Here is a 25,074-nt window from a genome sequence, read left to right on the forward strand (position 1 = left end):
TGGTCTAATTACCATATTCAGCAATAGGTTCCGGACTCAGTGCCTCCAAATGAGGCTATTTTGAGAGACATGGAAGGAAGATGATCAGTTTGCAGCCATTTGCCAAATTTTTTCACTTTCCAAGTCAAGTCCTGTTTTCATGCCAGTGAAATAAAGAAACATTGCACAGCTGCAACATGGGCCTGGCATTTTCCAGACCTTTTTACCTCCTGATGCTAGGTGGGGCAAAAGTATTGTCTTCATTTCCCCCCTTTAAATATTTATCTAGATAGTAGCAGTGCAGTGATTAATATTGATTTTAATTCATGTTTCTTACAAATATGGAAGATTAATATACAATTAAGGTGGGCCTTTCAAATACACTAACAAAGCATTATTATATTAGATCAATTTATAGTCATCAGTCATAATTCGGTGTTAACAGAATTGCAGAGTTAAGGCTTTCTACCTGATTACTATTTGCAATGTTTGTTTTGTTTTGGTTTTGTTTATTCTTTTGTAATCCTGCAAACATGAAAATTTCAGGAAATTGGGAGGGGAGTCAGTATTGGCTAAAACAACCCAATTCGCTCTCCTAATATTTTGCCAATAAGCAAAATTAGGATTCCTACAATATGCATTTTCCCTTATTTATAAAGATCGTAGGATTAATGGACAAGAGAACCAGTATGGTCTAGTGATTAAAACACCAGGCTAGAAACCATGAGACTGTGGGTTCCAGGCAATAGTGGGATTCAAAAAATGTTACTATGTTACTACTGGTTCTGTGGGTGTGGCATGGCTTGGTAGGCATGGCAGGGGAAAACTATTGCAAAATCCCCTTTTCCTCCCGAACAGCTGGGACTCGGAAGGCAAATAGATGGGGGGTGGGGCCAGTCAGAGGTGGTATTTACCAGTTCTCTGAACTACCCCAAATTTCTGCTACCGCTTCTCTATAACTGTCAGAACCTTCTGAATACTACCTCTGGTTCCAGGCCTGTTTTAGACATTACTGGGTGATTTTGGGCCAGTGACTCTCCTCTTATGAGTCAGGCTTGGATGACAAGATGGTTGGTCAATTCCTGTCACAAGCAATGGATGAACACTCAGTTGATCTGAAAAAAAGTGGATCCTATACTTGTGGGAAAATGTAAAAGAGGAGGAGGGGTAGGATTAGAGGACCAATCAAGAATTCCCATTCTATCAGGAAAGAAGAAAATAGGAAGGAAAACAGGATTTCTGTGGAGAAGAGTCCAGACTGAAGAAGATTCAAATGATTCATTCTCATCAGAGGAAAGTCCCTGTGTGATTATAAGCAAAACTTAGTAGTAGCTGTGGAATATTAATATTTTTGTAGAAGCAAAGAAAATAGAAGAATTAGCTGCTATAATATATCTCAGGAGGGACAGCCCAGATTGTTAATTATACAAAATAAGCATAAGATGTATCAGTTGGGAGGGGTGAGACATGATCTTTCATACATATTTAGGATGTGCTTAGATGAACCTGACTAAGGTGACCAGATGTCCCACTTTTGGCAGGATAGTCACGCTTTTTCACAATTTTTCCCGCGTCCCGGTTTTTTTTTTTTAAGTCCCGATTTTTTTTAAAGTTATGAAAAAGCCTCCAGCCGCCGAGGCTGTCCTAGCAACTGGGAGCATATATTCTTCAAGACGAGCGCATTCCCGCCCGTGCGTCCCTGGGAACTGTTGCCAATGGCTGAGGGAGGAGAAGACTTACTCCATGTGAAGACCGCGGACTTCCCTCACAGATTTTTTCTTTTTCTGTTGCTTTGAGCAGCCCCTCCCTCCCCCCTCTCTCTTCCTCTCTCTCTCGGAGCTAGCTAACAGCTGCCTCCGAGGCTGTCCAAGCTCAGCCCCACCCCCGCCCCGGACTGCTGCTTCGCCTCGGCTGCTCGGGGCTTCTAAATTGGCATTGCGTGTTGTTTGAGGAGGGGATTACTGTGCCATAGAAACACAGCGTATGTCTCACCTGGCTGATAACCTGGTCTCTACAGAAGAGGTAATTTTAAAAACTTCGGAGCGAATCCAGAAAGAGGGGAGAAAGAGGATGAAGGAGTGTGTGAGGAGGGAGGATTTTCTAAACCCCATTGAATCCTGAGGAGGGGAGAGAGAGAGAGAGAGAGAGAGAAAGAGGGAGTGTGTGCACAGAGGGGGGAAATGTCCCATTGAATCCAGAAGAGGGGGAGAGAGAAAGAGGGAGTGTGTGCACGGAGGGGGGATTTTCTAAACCCCATTGAATCCAGAGGAGGGGGGAGAGAGAGAAAGAGGGAGTGTGTCCACGGAGGGGGGATTTTCTAAACCCCATTGAATCCAGAGGAGGGGAGAGAGAGAGAGAGAGAGAGAGAGAGAAAGAGGGAGTGTGTGCACAGAGGGGGGAAACGTCCCATTGAATCCAGCGGACGGAAGAGAGAGAGAGAGAGAGAGAAAGAGGGAGTGTGTGCACGGAGGGGGGACTTTCTAAACCCATTGAATCCAGAGGAGGGGGGAGAGAGAGAGAGAGAGAAAGAGGGTGTGTGTGCACGGAGGGGAGATTTTCTAAACCCCATTGAATCCAGAGGAGGGGAGAGAGAGAGAGAAAGAGGGAGTGTGTGCATGGAGGGGGGATTTTCTAAAAGTCCCATTGAATCCAGAGGAGGAGTGTGTGTGTTTGTGTGTGTGTGTGTGTGTGTGTGTGTTTGTGTGTGTGTGTGTGTGTGTGAGAGAGAGAGAGAGAGAGACTATCACTAAGTGTTGTAGCTTATGATTCTTGATGAATGTATTCTATTTTATTTTTTTATATACACCGAAGACAAATTCCTTGTGTGTCCAATCACACTTGGCTAATAAACTATTGTACTCTACTCTACTCTACTCTACTCTACTCTACTCTACTCATTTCTATTTCAATTCTAATAAGGAGTTTAGCTTCTCTCTCTTGAAAATGTAAGCTAGCATAAGGCATTATAATGCAAGCTAGCTTTAGCTTTCAAACAGATCATTTAGTGACCAAAGCTACAATGGCATTGAAAAAAAGTGACTGATGAGCATTTTTCACACTTAGTGACCATTTTTCATACTTAGCAACTGTTGCAGCATCCTCATGGTCATGTGATCAAAATTTTGATGTTTGGCAACAGATTCATATTTATGATGCTTTCAGTGTCCTGGGGTCATGTAATCCGCCTTGTGTGACCTTTTGACAAAATATAAAATTTTTAATCAAGCCCCCCCCCCCCGCCCCTCTGGTCAATGGTGTCCCTCTTTACCAATCTGAAAATCTGGTCACCTTAAACCTGACCCATCTAGTTGCTTTATAATTTTAGATAGCCTTGAATTTAAACATACACTATATTGCCAAAAGAATTCACTCACAACTGATTCTGATTATGTGGATGGGTGAGCGAATACTTTTGGCAATATAGTGTATTTTAGAACATGTGTGGGCAAACATGAAACATCTTTTAACATCTTGTTAAATTAAATACATATTACCACAGCTTGTTCCATAGCTATGAATGGAGCTGTACAATTCCAGGAAAAGATACAGTTGCTTTAAAGAGTTATTAGCAGGTGCTGCATGACCTGGACACGTATGTGCTTTCAGTCTAAACACAGGACGGCATAGCCATACTAGATATGGCTATCTAGTAACTTTTATATTTATGTTAGGTTGATTTTAAAAAATGAAGATATTGACAAAAATCATATTTCAGATTTTTATAAGTGTAGTCATTAACTAGTACAACAGGGTCCACAGTTTTAATTCTGTATTTATTTGGCTCATTTCTTGTTCTCCAGTACTGATCTCTAGTATTTCTAACATTTTGTTGTAAAAAATGTCCATTAATATTTTTTTGCTCTTTAAAAGTTGTCACTGTTGATAATAGGACCAAACATCTTATTTCATAATTAGAGCAGAGAAAAGCCCAGGTTTTTTTAGCAGTCCTTGCTATCCAGAAAAGTCAAGTGAGAGGACTCAGTGCTGTAGCTTATGCCAACATGCCGAGTTGACATTTTCACCAAGCAATTTAATAGAACTTAATTTTCATAAAATAAATTTACATTAGAACTGAGGCTAATATTAAAAGCCTCCAGCACCTTAGAAAACATTTCACTCATGACCGTCAGTAAGAAAAATGACAGTATAGTGCTGACACTTAGATTGAAAAGAAAGTAAAAATGAAGCACTTACAAACCAAGTGGGAGGTATTCTTTCAATCCATGAGGCAGCATCTTGAGGACATCACACAGGAATATGACAGTGCCAGTAATAATAAAATGCAAATGTATGATAGCAAGAAAGAGCAGTGTTCCAATATCTCAGGGGTTGCCACAAAGAAGAGGGAGTCAAACTATTTTCTAAGGCACCTGAGGGTAGAACAAGAAGCAATGGGTGGAAACTAATCAAGGAGAGAAGCAACTTAGATCTGAGGAGAAATTTCCTGACAGTTAGAACAATTAATCAGTGGAACAGCTTGCCTCCAGAAGTTGTGAATGTCCCAACAGTGGAAGTCTTTAAGAAGATGTTGGATAGCCATTTGTCTGAAACGGTATAGGGTTTCCTGCCGAGGTTGGACTAGAAGACCTCCAAGGTCCCTTCCAACTCTGCTATTTTATTGTAAGAGGCTGCTCATGTTAAAAGTAATTCTGCCACCATTTCTAGCTTAGTTTAGCTCTGACATAGATTTGCTGGAATATTCTGGCAAAAATAAGAATACTGAATTGCAAAGAAGCAAGTTTACTTGAGTATGTGCCAAACAACAAGGACTGAACTGGTTGGAATGATTTGGCCTGTGAGTTAAATGATATCTTGTAAACTTGAGGAATCTTGTTGGAGGGATCACTGGGGGAAGAAACACTGTTAAAATGCTGATTTAACAATAACTTTAATTTTTAAATGTTAATGTAACTTTGGCGTGGTCTATTTTATCTTTGAATGCCAGACCTTTGGGCCAGACTTTCTCAACCTGTTTTCTACTAGAGCTGAAATTTCCATAATCTGTAACAAGCAGAACTTTAGAGTCCTGGCTAGATACAGTCATTATATCGTGTATGTTTTTAACCTAAGGCGAAAGTGGAAGCAATATGCTCCATCCCATAGGTTGCCCTGATAGACCTGTCCCACCAGAAAAACACTTACTTATTGAATTGGGGGATCATATCCTGTTCAGGGTTGATTTGATTGGAACAGATTAAAAGATGTAAATAAAATAAAATAAACATTTTCAAACTAATAGAAAAACAACTTGACATTGGAATGACATGGAATTAAAACATGCATTTCTTGGTAATAGATCCAGGACTTGCTTTGTGAAAAATCAAGTACTAGGATAATGAAAAAAAAACTACTGAGAGCCCAATCAGATTCTGTCAGACTAAGTACTGGTAAATAATACAAACTAAATAGGCAAACAGTCCATAGTGGCTGTTCAGAGAAAATAATGGATATCTTGTATTCCTATGCACCTGAAAAAAAGGCATTATATTTTTTATAAATATAATGGTGATGAAGTGGGATCCCCCAGGAACACTAAATAAATTTCAGTGAAAGCAGACAAAAGAATTAAACATAATGAAGACTCAAAAGATATTAAGAAAAATCAAATAAGGAGAAAGAAGTACAGATTCACTTTGAAATATAAAGGTCAGCAGAAACTTCACTACAATTTTATATTAGCTGGAAAGACTTGGACATATGACTGAATTCTTAACAACTACCAGAAATGATCCATGGATTTGGAAATCAAAAGGATGACTCTTACTTTCTAGGCTGGATACTGCAACGCAAGCATATTGATAGTTTGTGGTGAGGTACTGTATATTTAGTTAAAGGAGAAAAGAATCTTAGGTTAGCATTAAACACTGCCTCTGTACACAGCTTGTGATTAGAAGCAGCTACTTCTCTAGCAGCAGAAAAGATGATAGTGTGTTTCCATTTGCACTGACACAAACACTGAAATGCAATACTTAAGATGGTGACCTTTAAAATACATTTTGTTTAAGGAATTGCAAACACATGTCATGTATGTTCCTGAGTCTTTTGAAGCCTTTTTTTGCTTTTGAATCTGAAGCATTTTCACAGTTGGTGGCAGTTTGTGTGTGTGTGTGTGCACGCGCGCGCGTGCGCGCACTGTCTTGTATTCAGGTCTTTTCCCGTGTAAGATTGAGATTGTCTTGGCAAAGTTTCGGCGAGGTCTCACTTGCCATCCTCAGGCTGGTGTTTTTGTGGCTGGAGCTGTCGTCTTTCTATAAATCTTGGTGGGGGTGTGTGGAGTGCTGGTTTTCCAGTGGAAGAGAGGGAGTGGTCACGTGTGAGTATTCTCAAAGCCTGATTGGTCCAAGACTAAGAGTAAAACTTCGTAAATGCTCCTTCCTGCCTTTCTAGCCCAGTTTCCTCTCAGTTTCTTGGTCCAAGCACTGCTTGAGTTGTGAGTAGAGACATAGTGTGAATCCCCCCCACCCTAATTTTGATTCAATGGCTACTGTATTCGGTTCAATTGGACAATTTAAATTTATTTAAATTTACTTTAAATTTCCTTGTAGCTGCGGCCCAGGGGTCAGTCTTTTCTGCCTCCGGCGGTGGGGGAGGGCCCTGTGGGGCGCTCTGGCCCTCCCATCCATGGGCCCGGAGCCTCAGACCTATCCCTGGGATAGCAGGGGTGTTGTGCTCCAGAGCAGCTGTTGTGGGGGGCGTGGTTCTTCGGCAGGGCCAGCAGGAAGCTCCACTAGCGCCACGAGGTGCCCACAAGGTTGCGGAGCCGGCATTTGCATTCAGAGGGCTGCTGCACGCTGCGCTTAAAGAGCCATCGCAGCCTGAGTTGCAAGCCTTTGTGCCGCAGGGCCCTCCTGGATTGCGGAGCACACAGCTCGTTTAGTCAGGCGTGCCCGTTACTGTTAATTTCGGCTCCTGTTTTTGCCATGCCAGCCATTGGTGAGCTCTGGCAGCCATTTTTACACTAGGCCTTTCTCAGTCGCGCGACCATTGGGAGGCCCAGGCCGGGGGTGATCGGCCTACCCCAACTGCTTGCCTTTGGAGGCCCAGGCTCCAGTGGGGCTACAGAGGCCTGCTCTTCCTCCGCACCTTCCAGGACACGTAAGTGGGGAGTATGGAGGAGGGATCAGGAATCCCCCAGGACAGGCAGAAGGCCCATTGGGAGGAGTAGTAGGTCCGGAGTTGGGACCCAGTCCTGGGGAGCCCCTGGCAAGGCCCCTAGCAGCCCAGCAGCCCTCTAGAGCCTCCACAAGGAAGGAGGCACAAGGTGCTCAAAAAGACTTTCACCAGGGCTGAGAGGCAGGCCAAGTCTGCTAGACCTGCCTCTACTAGCAAGTCCAGGTCACCAATCAGGCCCCCTTCTGGGCATTCTTCGCCTTGAGGTTTCAGCCCTTCTTCTTCCTCTGGCTCCCCGGCCAGATCCCGCAGCTACTCCAGGCAAAAGAGGTCTCCTTCCCCTTCCCCTGCAGCTTCCCCACGTTTGGCAAGGAACAGTTATGCGGACCCCTTGGAGGGGACATCTAGGAGGCCTCGTTCTTTGCGCAGGTTGGCACCTCAGGGGCTAGCACTTCTTATGGGGACATGGAGGATCTGGACACCTTCCTGAAGGTATTAAGCAGCTTATTTCTGCAGTCATTTCGCAAGGGATTGCCCAGCGGGACAGGAGCTCCCATTCTTCTAGGTTGCAAGGGGGGCCAGGCTGACACCAGTATAGGGCTTTCTCCCCATCCATGGTTAGCGAGGCCTCGGTCATGGGGAAGAGAACCCTCATGATATGGGTTTTTCGGAGGACGAGGATGTGGCCCCTCCCGATCCTCCTTCTTCCTCAAGCCTGTTTTCCCCAGCCATGTTCAAGACTCTCCTGACAAGGCGAGGAAGACCGCAAAGATTGGGATGGGGGATCCCACGGTACCTCCGCCTAAAGACCCAGACATGGCCATGTTTTCCAACATAGCTATGAACAAGGAAGAGATTCCTGCTCCCCCCTTGTTCATGGAGGTTCTGACCAACCAGTGGGCCTGCCCTTCTAATTTTTCTAATCCGGGAAGCAATGACCGCCGCTTCTACAATGTGGAACAGGCCTTTGCCCAGGCCATCCAGTTACCCATTATTGACATTCCCATTGCTACTTTGGTTTCTTCGTCCCCGGTGGTGTCCGGGGATGCAGCGGATAAGTTAAAACCTGAGGATAAGCGCACTGAGCTTACCCTACAGAAAAATTTCAATGCCACTGCATGGGCCATAAAGTTTGTGGCGGCAGCCTCTTATTTCAACCGTACTACCATCATGTGGCTGCACCAGCTCCAGGATCGCATTCTGATCCAGGATGAGCAGCTCCACCAGGATCTGACTAAAGTCATTGCTGCCTCCCAATTCTCGGTGGATGCGACTCTGGACACGGTCAAGTTTGTGTCCAGCGCATTAGCCACCTCAGTTACCTCCCGCCATCTCTTGTGGCTTAGGAATTGGCAGATGGATAACAAGGCCAAGTGGAATCTGGTGGCTGCCACCTTTAAGGGCCCCAATCTATTTGGGGAGGCTCTCGACCCTATTCTCGTTGAGAATAAGAACAAGAAAAAGGTCCTCCAATCCAACGCCAAAAAGCCCGAGGCGCAGTCTCATCCTTATCGTAGACAATCTTATAGGGCTCCTGACTATGACCATCACCAACATTTCTCCTGTTTCAAGTCCGACAGGCAGTGTTCCAGGTCATCCTACCAGGACAGGGGCAGGTTCCAGCACCAGTCACGGCGGCCCTTTCGAGGTAGCGGTGGTCTCCCTTACCACAGAGGGAAGTGACTAGAACCCGAGTCGTCCCATAGGTGGCCATCTGCTCCTCTATGTGGATCAATGGGACGAGATCATGTCAGACGCCTGGGTCAGGTCCACAGTTTGTCAAGGCCTCAGGTTAGAGTTTCTCTCCACCCCCACACCCGAACCTCTTCCGGTTGTTTCCTCCATCCTGGATCAGGCCATAAAACACCTTCTCGACATTCAGGTGGTGGAGGTAATTCCCTGGGGAGAAAGGGGGCCGGGCCACTACTCCAACTTGTTTGTGGTCCCGAAGAGTTCGGGGGGCTGGAGGACAATTCTGGACCTCAAGCGCCTGAATCGCTTCTTGGTTTACAGACGCTTCAAGATGTCCTCCCTCAAGTCTATCCTTTAGGGCATCCGAAAGGGGGATTTCTTAGCATCGATAGACCTGACAGAGGCCTACCTCATATTCCAATTTTCCTGGCTCATCACAGGTTTTTGAGATTTTCCCACGGGGAGCTCCATTACCACTACCGGGCTCTTCCCTTTGGGTTCGCTTCCGCCCCACACACGTTTACGGAGGTGCTGGCGGCTCTGGCGGCTCATCTCCATTCCATCCCGATAAGGCTCCAATGCTACCTGGATGATGTCTTGGTTCATGCGGGGTCCCTTCCCCGAGCGATAGCGGACCTTCAGCTTACTATTCGGAGTCTTCAGGCCCTGGGGTTGTCAGTGAACTTTCCAAAGAGCCACCTGTCTCCATCCACGAGCATTCTTCAGCTGGAGACGGTCATAGACTCGGTGTTGGGGGTGGTTCATCTGTCCCCAGACCGTCAAACGAGCCTACGTCTGTTGACAGAAAGGGTACACAGAAGTTGGTCAGTTTCGGTCTTCACGTTGTCGCAGTTGTTGGGCAAGATGGTCTTTTGTATAGGGATAGTTCCGTGGGCCAGGCTCCATCTCCAACCCCTTCAGTGGGAACTCATCCCTTTCCAAAGGGGAAGGATGATCAACTCCCTTCGACCCCTCTGCCTCTCAGTGGGGGTCAAGGTTTCCCTCAGGTGGTGGCTATCCCCGGCCATTCAATGGGGCTGCTGCTTCTGGGAACTGGACAGAGTGACTGTGACCACGGACACGAGCCTGTTCGGTTGGGGAGCCCTGGTGGGTTCTCGCTTGGCACAGGACAGGTGGACAGCTTCAGATCTCTGACACAATATAAATTGGTTGGAACGGAAGGCTGCTCGCCTGGCCCTGTTACACTTCCGGACCTCATTGGAGGGCCATCACGTGCTTCTCCTGATGGACAATGTGGCCGCCAAGGCCCACATAAATCGTCAGGGGGGAACCCACTCTCGGGCTCTCTGGTTAGAGGCCCTGCGACTCGGCACCTGGGCGGAGAGGCACCTGTCGTCCTTGGTGTCAGAGCACATCTCCGGCCTGTCCAACCACCAGGCGGACTGGCTGAGTCGGGCAACTCCAGACAATGGTGAGTGGCAACTTCACCTGTCCTTGTTTCAGGGGATATGTCAGCGGTTTGGCACCCCGCTAGTGGACCTCTTTGCCACTCCGGCAAATGCGCAGTTGCCTCGGTTCTCCACCCAGTTTCTGTCCCGGGTGGCAGAGGGCACGGACGCCCTCAGGAGCAGGTGGCCTCCAGGTCTGCTCATTCCAGGGACCCTCAGGAAGGTGGTAGTGGAGAAGGCACTAGTCTCCGTTGTGGCCCCTTATTGGCCCAGGAGACCCTGGTTCACGCACCTGGTCCAGCTCTCAGTGGCTCCTCCATGGAGGATTCGGCAGGAGGAGGTCGTCTTGCACCAGGGGGTCCTGGTTCACCCAGATCCCCAGTGGCTCCATCTGACCGCCTGGCTCTTGAACAGCAGCTCCTAAGGAGAGCGAACTTGTCTTCCGGGGTCATTCACACCCTCAAGGCTTCTAGGCGTCCCTCGATGACCCGGATTTACAACTCCACCTGGTGTGCTTTCATTCAGTGGTATTCCCCTCTTGGCATTGATCCTGCCAGGGCCACTATTCCCAATGTCTTGGACTTTCTGCAGAAGGGCCTAGATGGTGATCTGTCACACAACACTCTGTGCCGTCAGGTGGTGGCTCTGTCTTCAGTCTTGGGGGTGTGGGGTTCTCTTCCCTCTCCCACGTTCCCTTGATCAAGTGGTTTCTTAAAGGGGCGGCTAATCTCCGGCCTCCTCCCATACACATGTTCCCTCATGGGATTTGCCCCTATTTCTCAGGGTGTTGACGGGGCCTCCATTCAAACCTCTCTGGTCTGTTCATCTGCGGTTCTTGTCCCTTAAGGTATCCTTTCTGGTGGCCATTACTTTGGCCAGGCGTATTTTGGAGCTGGGCTCTTTCATCTAAGGAGGATCTTTGTCATTTTCACCAGGATAGGGTGGTCCTTCGGCTTGACTCTACTTTTCTTCCAAAAGTGAACACTCCCTTCCATAGAGCACAGGAAATCATCCTGCCTGATTTTTGTCCCAGGACTTCTAGTGATAGGGAGAGACTCTGGCACCGTCTTGACATTCGTCGCGCTTTGCGGATTCATCTCCGTCGGACGGCGGGGGTCCGCAGGTCAGAGGCCTTGTTTGTGTCTTTCCAACCTTGGACATTGGGGGCCAGGGTATCTTCGGCTACCATTGACCAGTGGCTGTGTCAGGCCATTGTGGAGGCCTATGGGGCATCGGGACATCCTGTCCCATCAGGCATTACAGCCCATTCGACTAGGAGTGCCGCGACCACGGCAGCATGGGCCACGAGGGCCCCCTTTGAAGACATTTGTCGGGCAGCCATTTAGCTCTCATCAGCTAGCCATTAGCTCTCATCAGCTAGCCATATGGCTAGCTGATGAGAGCTAAATAGCTTGAAATAGATCTATACTAGTCTCCCTTTATTTATTTATCAGCATAAATATAACAAATGTAACAAAAAAGGCAACAGTAAAAAATATTGGGTTTCTGTCTGGATGGTCTCTTGTGATGAGCCTAATGACAGAGAGTGGAAGTGTGACCTTCCTCCCATACTTGGGCATACCAGGGGTTGTGACTTTAAGTATATACCTCCCACCCTGGCTGGCTGATAAGGAGTCGTTCTCTGTAGCTCAAAAGGTTAACTCCCTGCCTGGGAGGCAATGGAGCACAGGTTCGATTCCCAAAAACTTGGGTATGGCTAGCTGATGAGAGCTAAATAGCTTGAAATAGATCTATACTAGTCTCCCTTTATTTATTTATCAGCATAAATATAACAAATGTAACAAAAAAGGCAACAGTAAAAAATATTGGGTTTCTGTCTGGATGGTCTCTTGTGACGAGCCTAATGACAGAGAGTGGAAGTGTGACCTTCCTCCCATACTTGGGCATACCAGGGGTTGTGACTTTAAGTATGTGTGTGTGTGTGTGTATGTATGTATGTATGTATGTATGTATGTATGTATGTATGTGTGTATATATATATATATATATATATATATATATATATATATATATATATATATATATATATATATATGAATGACAGGTATGTATACACACACACACACACACACACACATATATCCATGCTCAAAACCAAAAAAAACAAGGCTTGTGAGATTAATTATGTAGGAAGAGAGCCATTATGGTCTATAGTAGTAAACAATCAGAAATCTGGTGGCACTTTTCCAACTAACAGATTACATTCAAAGGCATAAGCTTTTGTGACTACAGCTCACTTCATCAGATGCCTTTTATGTAAAATGCTTTTTTTAACTGGTTAGAAAAATTAAGATTTAAAAAAGCAGGGGAAAAATCAAATGTTTGAGGGAAATTATACCTCTGAGGTTTGTTTGCTTGTGTGTGTGTGTGTATGGGGGGGGGGGGAGTTTACTAACTTTGTGCCAGTTTCCCATAAACTGACCCAAAATTAGAAAAATACTGGAATAGCCTTTAAAAATTCTTTCTACTCCCCTCCTCTTGTAAAGCCACGAAAAGACTTAAAATGTTTGCTTGCATTTTTAACCTACTTCAGTTTTGCATCATGTTTGAATATAGACCGTTTATGGATGGTTTTTAATTATTGGAATTTTAACAGTAGAGCTGTACTATGGTTTCTGTATTGAGTTATTTTATTACTTGACATCAGCCACTTATAATATTCAGAAGTAATTCAATCAGTTGAAAACAGAAGCAAAAGTTTTCTGTTTCCTCTTTCACTCTGAGGAGGGAAGTACACAAGTTGAAGGCTTCACTGAACCCAGCTGGATTTCTTCCAATGTATAGAATGAAAAGGCTGGCATCTTGCCTAAAATTGCCAAGACACATTAGAGGCACTCAGACAGTTGGAAGAAGAGAACCTTTTCTTGAAGATAGCTTTAATAATTCGTAGTGATTAATGATTGCAATAAAGTTTTTCAGTAACTTTAAAATGTGTTATATATCTAGAAATAATTTTATGTAACCAATTTGATACTACATGAAAAGACTAGAATGATATATACTACACACATACACATCTCACACATAACGTTCACTCTATGGAAATATTTAATACTTCAGGATAGTACTTGATCACTCAAATCATGATCAAAAGGTCTTACTCAAAAATTACCCTGAATATGTGGGAAATATCTAGAAGCATATTGCTGTGTTTAATTAAAATATGTTGTAGTTTGAATCAAATAATACAGATAGACTTGAATGGGATATAGGAAACAGCCTAAGTTGCAAGTTCCAGATACCATGAGTGGTCATATCCCTGTGTAGCTGAACAGATATTCCTCACTGGAGAATTTCCCCTCAAATGAAGATAGAAGAGGCAAATCATAAAGACCCATTGCAATCAGAGAGAGGTTAACTTTGACTTCTAGTGGGCTTCCCTGTGCAATTCAAGGTGCTAATTGTCACTTTAAAAAGCCATTCAGGGGTTTCTTGTGGGACAGTCCTTCCCCTATTACCTTTACCTAGCCTACCAATCTGACAGAATGGACATGTTCTGAGTATTGTTGGCTGATCAGTGTCACCTGCCAAGGTTAGAAAGAGAGCCATTTCTGCCCTGGTGCATGCCATCATCCCCCTAAAATTAAATTGGACCTGTCAGTCTTCTATAAGGCCTTGAAAATTTGGCTTTTTGGCCAAGTCTGGGGATTGTGTGGGTAACAAAGTCTATGTCCTGAGGCTGGGTTGATAATTATTTGAGTGATGCCCAGTTGTCATGTGTTTTATTTTCTATTTAATATAATTATTTTTTTGTAAGCCGTGTCATATATGTGATGTGGCAATAACAACAACCACAACTTGCTAATACAACATTACTAATACAATTTGCTAATACAACACTGAAGGGAGAGAAGCTTTGGCATTAGTACAGTACTGCAAGATATAGCTTTGTAGAGGCCAAGAACAATGGAAGGCTTGCGAATGCATTCTGAATTTTAAGGTACTGAAATCTGCATCAACAAAATTTGAAAATATCAAGTCAGATGTAAACATTTCCTTTGTTTTTTTAAGTTTTGCTATAACTAAGAAGTGGTTTCTTTTATATACTGTATATAATGATATCTGGATTTCTTCAGAATTGGTAGCTAAAACAACATTTTATTCCAAAGAGTTAGCCACATTTCTGATGCTATGGTAAAGCATTAGTTCATTTGACCTCATCTTAACAAATAAATAGTTGATTTCTTCAAACTGAACAGGCATGGAGATAATATCTATCATCACTGGGCTTTTACAGGTATAATATGGTTATTGATGGTAATACCTTGTTTTGAGCTTAGATCTGTCATCGGAATTGAATCTTTGCCTAACAGTTGAATTTTTTTGCCCAGTACAACTTGGAATCTCATTTCAAAAATCTATCTTACTTTCATGTTCCTATATCTCTAAACTAAATTACCAATATCCTGGGTAAGTTATTTCTTTCCTCTCTCTTTACTTCCCCAGTAAATCCAGAAGCAGATTTCTGTTTCATAGTGATATGAAATATATATGATTTTCTAGCTATAGTACAAAATTGACTTTCCTTCCTTGTACCAGATTGGGGAGGCTTGTAAAACAGTGCTGTCTTGCACTTGTCAATTTGGCAAGCACGAACTATATTAAACGGCAGTAGAAGTTATTGAACTATTTTATGACATGTTCTTTTGAAGCAACTGACCCCAGTTATCTCCTAGCCTTATTCAAAGATAGGAGTTCAGATCCAAGTTAAATTAGGAATGCTGTCATTGTATTTTTATAAATAGGACAGGTTAATCATAACTAACTTAAATCTTCTGACTCTAGAAGAACAGCAACATGATTAATTTTAGTCTCATTTCTGTCTGAAAACAGCATGTATTAAATCCAGCATGTATTAAAAGCAGTTATTAATAAAAGAAATCCTGTGATCCTTGAAACTAATAGGATGGATTTGTTTAGTTTATTCTATTCTGGGCTGGTAACTTCCAGATTTTTTAAATACAATTCCCATTATTCCCTCCCAAACAAGAAAAGATTTTTATGGTTCTTGTAGCCTACAAGGTACCTAATTGGGAATGACTGGCATCTACTCTTTAGTAGTATCTATGAGTTCAAGAAGGCCTGCAAATTTCACAGTAATCTCAAATGGTCACAATCTCTTCCCTGCCATCAATACTCAGTGGAAAGCAACCATTGAGAAAGGAGGCAAATTTTAATTAGATATTTCAATGGGCAAATTTCCACATATTACACCAATGCATTATACCATGAATATTCCATAATCTATATGTACCAGCATAAGGCTTTTGTTGGAACTGTCTTATACTTGATATTTTCCTATAATCATTACCATATTTTTCTGTCCAAAGCCTATTCGATTAAGTACTCAAAAAGCTCTGCTAAAACATATGTCGTTGCTGTCAAGTCAAATGACCATCCTCTTGAACTCAAAACTAATAATTGAAAGAATGGTTCACAATTGATTTCAAAGACATTAAATGTTTTATACATACTTCAGCTATTTCTTTCCATCTGCCTTTTAAACTTTGCAGAAGAGCTAATTTGGAAGATGCATGATTAATCACACATTAAAGATAATTTGTATTATTGTAAGACAAATAGCAGATAATAGTAGCACCCAGAGGATACCCGTCAAGTGGCAAGCTTTTGTTGTTTCAAGTGCTGTATGAACCATGGCTTTTCTGAGAGATGGGGCTTATAATAAGTAGCCTGTGATAATGACTGAGTAGCTGTTTGTTGCTCAGTTAAGCTAGCTTTCAGGTCTTGCTTGAATTAATCACAGTAATTCGCTTATACAGTATTTTCTTTGACTGGTAATCTATCCAGATTGCTGTGGCTTTATACAAAAAAGAGTGCTTCCCAATAGGTCAGACACGCATGCATGCAAGTGAAACAGAATGATGAGAGGGAACTTGGTTTCATATGGATAACAATTGTTGTTTGTGGTCTCATTATTATAATATAGGGAAGATATATGGACATATATATCTGATCATACTTAGCTGAAGTATTTATAATATGTCTATCCACTTCCTGTACAGTAATATATGTTATTGTAGTGCACTAGATACTTGATCATTTTATTAGTCTTAGTAAAATAGTAGCACAGTTAGAAATTACCAAGCAGAATGGCAACACATACAGTATGTTTGATTGGGTGTATTTGGCTTTAAATGTGACTGGTGATATAGGCCTAGGATGGGTGGGGAACCATGGTTCTTCTCTTGTGGACTTCAACTCCCAGAGTTCCTGAGCCATGCGGCTTGGGAATTCTGGGAGTTGAAGTTCACAAGTCATAAAGGGGCCATCATTCCCCACTTCTGGCCTAGGACATACAATACCTCTACTAAGGTTAATTCTTTTTAGAACTCTCTCTTCTTATTTGTTTGCAAAGAATTCCAACTTACTTTTTTCAATGTGTTTTTCACAAATACACATTTCATAAAAACACTATTTTTCTATCCAAAATGCTATTCAGCTACCACCTTTCAATGTTGTCAGTGAAGATTGTCAGCTATCCAGGCAGAGTTGTCCGGAAGCTGAGTCATGGCAAATTGTTGAAATGTTTTGCTGCTTATCCAAGTAGTTTCTTCAAACTGTGCAAGTTGGTTAGCTGGAATCTGATTAGGCATTTCTTATGCTGCTCTCTCATCAGTCCCCAGTAAAATTAAACCACTTCACAGGTTCACCAGCAAGGCTACACTTAATGACCCCTAAGTATTTTGGGAGTTGGTACATTCCAACGACCTGTCTGCTACTCAGATTCCCCAAACCAACTTCCTCAATCTGAAAAGTTTCTTAATGTTTCAAACCAACAAGAATATAAGTCCAGTTGCCATGACTCAACTTCCAGTCCTTTTAATATTATTTCTCCACTAGTCACAAAATATATGGGGACAAAAAAGCTTCCAATTTTGAATTATCTTTTTTTCTCCATTAAAAAGAAAAGAATTAAAGTAAAAAGAATGCAAAAAGCTGGAATTCAGTAAGTTCATATACTATTTCGATCATTATATTTACTTCCTAGTTTAACAGGAAGATTTGTTTCTTACCAAGGAAGATAGCATTAGCTATGAGTACATATTAGTAAGATGAACCTACATCAATAGTATGAATTTATATGCAGTATTAACTTTTACACTTGACCATTTGAAACAACTTAATTATTAGCTGATTATAAACTCAAAATTGTATAAGGACAGGAGAAAAGGATGATAAACAAGTCCTTGAAAAATAATGCTTCGATGAATTAATATTTGATGAATTAATCTTTTTACTAGGCTAACAAAACTATCAAACTTGTATAATATTCACACCTTTTAACATAGAACATTGATAATTGTGAATCAAACAAAAATAGTATTTAAATGTAATAACAGTTTATGTTCAAGTCCAGCCAGCTTTATAGCTGAAATAGCCTTACATTGTCTATTAAAACATTTTCATGAAACACCTTGACTGGTGAAGAAATAATTCCACTTGTCATAATTTAGGCAGGCTGATATCTAATTAAACCTCTTTTTCACTAAGAAAAATAGCTGCCTTACATTAAATATTTAAATTTTACATACTATACATTTAATTTTGAATACTGCATTGACCAGGGCATTGGACAAACTGGCATAAAAGAATCATTTCAGTTCAGGACTCAGTGCTTGCCTCAGAAAGAAGCCAAAATAGAAAGAAGCTTGCCATTGGCAAGCATTATGGGAGTTATTGGGAACTATATTGATTATTAAGAGGGAGCCATTGAGAACCATTAAGATCTCTAGAGCAAGAATATACATGTAGGCTGAACTGCAGAAATAATAAATCTTTTTTCTCAAAAACTGAAATGAGAGCCTTTTTTTTGGATGTCAAATATGTCTTGATAGCAGTAAGAAATTAAATAGAGAAAACAAAAAGGGATTGTAAGAAAAGGGCTTCAAATTAAAACTGAGCCTGATACTATTTGGATATGCAAAATTCTTCTAGTGCTTTTCCTATCAACATTGGGGTAAAACATGCAAATTACTATTGTGGAAAGGCATTATTTTTCTATATTTGGAACTGTGTAGGCCTTGATGTGTGAAGGCAAGCGCTTCAGGGAATGATTTGGTTGTTGTTGAAACAGGGAACAGCAACAAAAATTCTGCTCAAGACACTTTTATATAGTTCATATATACATATATATATATATTCTCTGAATTATATAAGACTTGAGAACATATAATTTATCCTTCAGACACAACTTATATTACCTGCCCAAACTGCTTATGCATTCATGCACCTGTTATCCCAAAACAGTCTGTCCCAGAGGAATTCAGTGCTGCTCAAGAAAAGAAATCCTAATCCCCCTTCCACCCCTCAAATAATCATCTTGAAATTAGAGAGGGGCAGGAAATACAAGACAGTTATAATATTAATAAAGGAGCACATTTGTATTTCAGCACTAAAATCCTTAGTGCTCTCTGAGTTTGGTTGTTTTCGTTACTTAAAGTAGGTAACATCGCCAGTGCTACTAAGGCGTGGGTTTGCTCTCAGTTTATATTCTAGTGCTTTGCCACTTACAGCCCTTGTGATGTTACCTAGTTTGGCTAATGAAACAGCTGCAACAAAACAATCAAGCTTAGAGAGCATCAAGGACTCCTCACTCTTATATTAGCAGAGTATAGCAGACAAAACAAAAGGTAGCAAGAAGAGATAACTGCAGACCTTGTTGCTGAAAGTCATCATATGAGAAGGAATGCTTGCCTTCTGAATTTTAAACCTGTTTATAAGGCCTAAACTGGGCTTCCCTTTCCATTCTTTTTTTCCATCCATTCTCCCTCTAATTCTGTATATCTAATCCTTCCCCCTTAGCCAATCTCTATTCTTTGTTTTTTCCTTATTTTTTGCCCCTTTGAAATGCATTTACGTTTTTAAGTGTACTTGTGTGTTTCTGCAAGTGAGAATGGTCTGTGTTTGAGGCTGATAATATTCAGATAGAGGAATTACTTTTAAAAGTGATTTTAATTATTTAGGCAATTTTAACCAACGGTTACACACATACTCATATGGATGGATCATATGCACTTTTTATTGGAAGTGGAGTGAAGGAATGCTCAGATTTGGATTTAGTTCTGGATTGGTCTGGATGAAATTGGCATACTACTTAGACCAGCACTACTTAGGCAAATAATAAGGATTACTTAGGGTGTTTGAGCTAATTTCCTCTCTGTAGTTCAGAGTGGATAGGGATTCACATAAATTTAAATTTGTCCTCCTTTCTATTCCTTCTTACCAACTCTCTTGGGGAACTATAAAATAGTCAAAATGAAAAAATAACTGAAAATATTAAAATGCAACAAAACCAGTTTTGTTGAAACTTGAATTTGATATTATCTAGAAATAAGCTTTAGTATTAATTCATTCATTAATTAAATTAATAAATAAAAGCAAATTTCAAGCTTATGTACCAGCTACTTGGAAATGGTCAGTGAGAGAGATTATTGTTTGTGTAAACAAAAGATAGAGCAGAAAGCTCGAATCTGCCTGCTATCCAAACACTCGTGACATTTAATTGTATTTTACCTTTCTTTTAAAATTATAGCTTGGGGAAGTTCCTGTTCTGTCTAGAGCAGGGGTGTCAAACCCTCGTCATCATGGCAGCATCACGTGACATATCAGGACTTTTCCCCCCTTTGCTAAACCGGGCATCGGTGTGGCCAGCACATGATGCATCCAGCCCATGGGCCGGGAGTTTAACAGCCCTGGCCTAGGGATTCAGATTAATATGATTTGTTTAATAGTGAAATCTTATTTACAAACTCTTAATAGGATTGATAGTTTTGCAAAGTCTGATTCATATTCACTGAGAGTGGGACAGTTTCCTTTTGTGGCCAATGGGATATCCAGCAAGACACAGTAGACAAAATTGAGAATGCCTTTGGCTTACTAATAATAGAATGACATTTTTTTTTCTTTTTGGGGGGAACAGAAACGGACAATATAGGACTAGAAACTGGAAATGGGTTGTCGTCTTGGAAATTTAATGACCAGCTCTTTCCTTGTGATGTATGTGGAAAGTGTTTTGGCCGACAACAGACGTTGTCCCGACATCTCTCCCTGCACACAGGTAATATTTTGTTTCTAAAACAAGATAGGATAGAATTTGTTCTTTTTTCAGGGAAACAAGAGTATAGAACTGGAATCACTGCAGTAATCATAGGCAATTACTTAAAGCCATCATTAAAATATATCCTTCTCCTCTTTCTGTGATTGTCTGGAAGAACCATGAAATAAGGATCAGTTACTGGAATATTCTGCTTTAAATCCATTTATGTAATAAAATTGCCTGTCCACATGCAGTTGCAAATCTAAAGAGAAAATGGGTCTAAAGAAAACCACATTTATAGAAGCAATCAGATGTCTAGTAATGGGAGATAAGAGGTAGGGCTGTCGTTCCTCATTTTTAAGAATTTGATTGCTTAAGAATAGAAAAATGTTCCCTTTTCTGTAGCCACGTTAAAACTTTGGAACATGGCCCCAACTGTGCTAAGGGAATAAATAAATTTAAAAATTGCCATTTTATCTTGATTATGATTTGATTTCTTTGTTAATATATTTGGTTTTAACTCAGAATTTAATTTTTAATGTTAAGTTTAATAACCGTTGCAGCTTGACAGCCTTGGGGAGTGAAACTGGGCTGCACAACCAGACACAGCCCTTGCACCAGTGGTGGGCCACCAAGCATGCACACGAGTGCTTGCTGGCCCACCGCTCATGCAAGTTGAGCTGCACTTGCACATGCTCTAGCCAGCCACTCATGCAGCCCAATTCCGAATACACCACAGCCCGATAGTAAGCCACAGTCCAGAGGTTGAGGACCCCTGTTGTAAACCATCAAGAGATTTTCACTAATCATAATCATAAGTTTAATAAATAAGTAAATAATAATAAAATCAAAATATCTTTATGTCTTCAGTTCTGCATTGAAACGTCTTTGCTTATTTCCTTCCACAGATGAATGGAATCTGTAATCTTCTGTTTCTATTAGAAAATCTGGCCCAATTGCATTATTCTATTGTAGCTGTACATTTCAAAACTCATGTACCCTTCTGTAATCATGCAGAAATGTGATTATTAAAAAATATTCCAAATAACTAATGAACATTATATTTGCAGGTGAAAAACAATTGAAGAAATGTACTAATGGGATCCAATTAAACTATTATATTTTTTTCTTGCATAAAGTGTTTAAATATCAAATGGAAATATAAGAATAAAGTTTATGATCATTTTGTTTGTACAGCTATGCTTCTTTGAAGTATTCCAAACAATTTCTTCTACAGTAGACTTTCCCAGTTTGGTTCAATGTGATTGGGTCACTCTGGCTAGGAATTGTAGTTGGGGGTCCAGGAAATTTTCCACATTGGGGGAAACTGTTCTAAATCATTGCTTTGCACTTAAAATTGCTTTGGTGTTCTAGCATGTCTGCACTCTTTTAAATTGCAGAAAGAAATGATGTTTTAGTTTACTGTTTATTTATTTTTTTTTAATAAAATCAAAGTAGCAAATCCTTTGGAAGCCCGGGGAATTTCAGTTTAAACTTGTCTCTTCTATTAATTGAAAGCTTCACAATTCTCACAATATCTGGGCTTCAAAAATCTAGATAGCCACAAGACAGCAGCAAAACAAAATTATTATTATTTTTAAGTATCAACTTCTTACTCAAATATCCTGCAGCTGAGCCACTTCAGCTGCCAAGGGGCAGATACAACATTCCACAGGTGCAAAAACCTTTTTTGTGGAAGTTCCCAATGGTTTTTTTCCCCTTAGAAATTTAGACTTTATATAATATAAACTTTTAAAGAAAATTTAAGCAGGTATCGCTCCTTTGGCTTACCTGGTTCTCCATAATGATGAAAGCCCCAGGCTGATACTTGTGATAAGAGATGCGTACAAGAACTCTACTTAAAGTTTTTTTTTTAATATTTCTTTCCAGAAGAGAGAAAATATAAATGCCATTTGTGCCATATGCTGCTAAGTGCCGTGCTAATCTGAACCAGCACCTGACTGTGCATTCTGTGAAGTTGGTGAGTACAGACACTGAGGACATTGTCAGCGCTGTTACATCTGAAGGCAACGATGGAAAGAAGCATCCTTATTACTACAGGTGAGGATCCTGGTGAAGACCAAGCTCAGGGCTGAGTTTCCATTTAGGCTTCTCAGCTTATAAAAGAGCAACCACCATACTATTTACATTTAAGGATAATGATGAGTTTGTTATGGCTTGCAAAAGGTTCCAATCAAAGTATTACAATTTTACAGGAGAACATCACATTTTGTACAAATGGAAGTAAATTGGAACGATATCATTCCCTTCTTTACACTTTATTGCAGATATTGCTCTGCCAAATCATGCTTTCCAACCTACAGTGGGGCAAAAAAGTATTTAGTCAGCCACCAATTGTGCAAGTTCTCCCACTTAAAAAGATGAGAGAGGCCTGTAATTGACATCATAGGTAGACCTCAACTATGAGAGACAAAATGAGAAAACAAATCCAGACAATCACATTGTCTGATTTGGAAAGAATTTTTTTGCAAATTATGGTGGAAAATAAGTATTTGGTCAATATCAAAAGTGCATCTCAATACTTTGTTATATGTCCTTTGTTGGCAATGATAGAGGTCAAACGTCTGTAAGTCTTCACAAGTTTGGCACACACTGTTGCTGGTATGTTGGGCCATTCCTCCATGCAGATCTCCTCCAGAGCAGTGATGTTTGGGGCTGTCGCTGGGCAACACAGACTTTCAACTCCCTCCAAAGGTTTTTCTATGGGGTTGAGATCTGGAGACTGGTTAGGTCTCTCCAGGACCTTGAAATGCTTCTTACGAAGCCACTCCTTCATTGCCCGGGCGGTGTGTTTAGGATCATTGTCATGCTGAAAGGCCCAGCCAAGTTTCATCTTCAATGCCCTTGCTGATGGAAGGAGGTTTGCACTCAAAATCTCATGATACATGGCCCCATTCATTCTTTCCTGTACACGGATCAGTAGTCCTGGTCCCTTTGCAGAGAAACAGCCCCAAAGCATGATGTTGCAACCTCTGTGCTTCACAGTAGGTATGGTGTTTTTTGGATGCAACTCAGCATTCTCTCTCCTCCAAACACGAGTTGTGTTTCTACCAAACAGTTCTACTTTGGTTTCATCTGACCATATGACATTCTTTCCAATCCTCTTCTGGATCATCCAAATGCTCTCTAGCAAATTTCAGACGGGCCTGGACATGTACTGGCTTAAGCAGGGGAACACGCCTGGCACTGCAGGATCTGAGTCCCTGGCGGCGTAGTGTGTTAATGATGATAGCCTTTGTTACGTTAGTCCGAGCTCTCTGCAGGTCATCACTAGGTCCCCCTGTGTGGTTCTGGGATTTTTGCTCACCGTTCTTGTGATCATTTGACCCCATGGGGTGAGATCTGTGTGGAGCCCCAGATCGAAGGAGATTATCAGTGGTCTTTTATGTCTTCCATTTCGAATTATTGCTCCCACAGTTGATTTCTTCACACCAAGCTGTTTGCCTATTGCAGAGATTCAGTCTTCCCAGCCTGGTGCAGGTCTACAATTTTGTTTTTGTTGTCCTTCGACAGCTCTTGGTCTTCACCATAGTGGAGTTTGGAGTGAGACTGTTTTGAAATTGTAGACAGGTGTCTTTATACTACCAACAAGTTCAAATAGGTGCCATTAATACAGGTAATGAGTGGAGGCAGAGGAAGCCTCTTAAAGAAGAAGTTACCGGTCTGTGGGAGCCAGAAATCTTGCTTGTTTGTAGGTGACCAATACTTATTTTCCACCATAATTTGCAAAAAATTCTTTCCAAATCAGACAATGTGATTGTCTGGATTTGTTTTCTCATTTTGTCTCTCATAGTTGAAGTCTACCTATGATGTCAATTACAGGCCTCTCTCATCTTTTTAAGTGGGAGAACTTGCACAATTGGTGGCTAACTAAATACTTTTTTACCCCACTGTACATCTGAAGCTACAGTTTATGTCCATATATGTATGCTAGGACAAACTTCATGTTCTTAGAACATTCTGCAATAACCAATGAAATTTGTTAACTTAAGAATTGGTCTAGCAGCTGGAACTGAAGCCACTTTTGATATTAGTGACTTTTTGAACATCATAATTGTGTCTACTGGGTAAAATCCTGACTTTTGATCTTCTGAAAAGCCTTTGATATCTGGATTAAACTAGGATATGAGCTATACTTTTCCAGTTATCTAAAATATGCTACAACTCTTGGTCCTGAATAAGTGCACTGTCTCATTTGTCTGCTGTACCAAGGTCTTGCCTGAAAGTCTGCCTGGGATGCAAACTGGGTAACCTGGAATTTATATCCATGGGTAGTACCTTACTGGAAAGCCCCAAATCACACAACTGCCCAGCATTGTAGTAGCATGATTAAATTAATGGATCTAAATAGCAAGCTGCTGTAGCCAAAAAATTTAATCACTATTGCAATTCCAAGTAGCCATTTTTGGATTAGTTGAATGAATTGGCAATTGAGTATCTAGTCTGTTAATGTTCAGACAAATTGCAGAAAACAAGTGTAAATTGTGTCAGGTGTAGAAACAATGTTAGCGTAAGTATATGCCTGTTATCTTTTGAAGCAAGACTCAATCAAGGCACCACAGACCAGTTAAATTAAAACATACAATTAAGACTTAAAAAATAATGAAACAATTAAATCCAGTAGTAAACAGAATTAAAAGAGATTACAGTGCTCTAGCCTAAAGTTAAAGTATAGAGAGAGAGTTCTGGAAAGATTTTATTAATTTGGTCATCTAAACAAAAAGAGTCTGGTGCACTGCTTAACGCACAGATCCAGATCTATCCACCCTCAATCATAGAAATTTA

The 25,074-nt window shown here is 41.2% G+C and overlaps 1 protein-coding gene across 1 annotated transcript in view; it reads left to right on the top strand.

The window, feature by feature from the left end:
• ZNF827 (zinc finger protein 827) overlaps positions 1-25,074 on the top strand; it is a 154,510-nt gene that overhangs the window by 114,416 nt on the left and 15,020 nt on the right. The window contains 3 exon segments of the mRNA XM_032224027.1: positions 20,152-20,289; positions 22,159-22,185; positions 22,188-22,329. Of these exon segments, the coding sequence (XP_032079918.1) occupies positions 20,152-20,289; positions 22,159-22,185; positions 22,188-22,329 (307 nt within the window).

This window comes from Thamnophis elegans, chromosome 9, assembly GCF_009769535.1.
Source record: "Thamnophis elegans isolate rThaEle1 chromosome 9, rThaEle1.pri, whole genome shotgun sequence".
NCBI classification, from domain to species: Eukaryota; Metazoa; Chordata; class Lepidosauria; order Squamata; family Colubridae; genus Thamnophis; species Thamnophis elegans.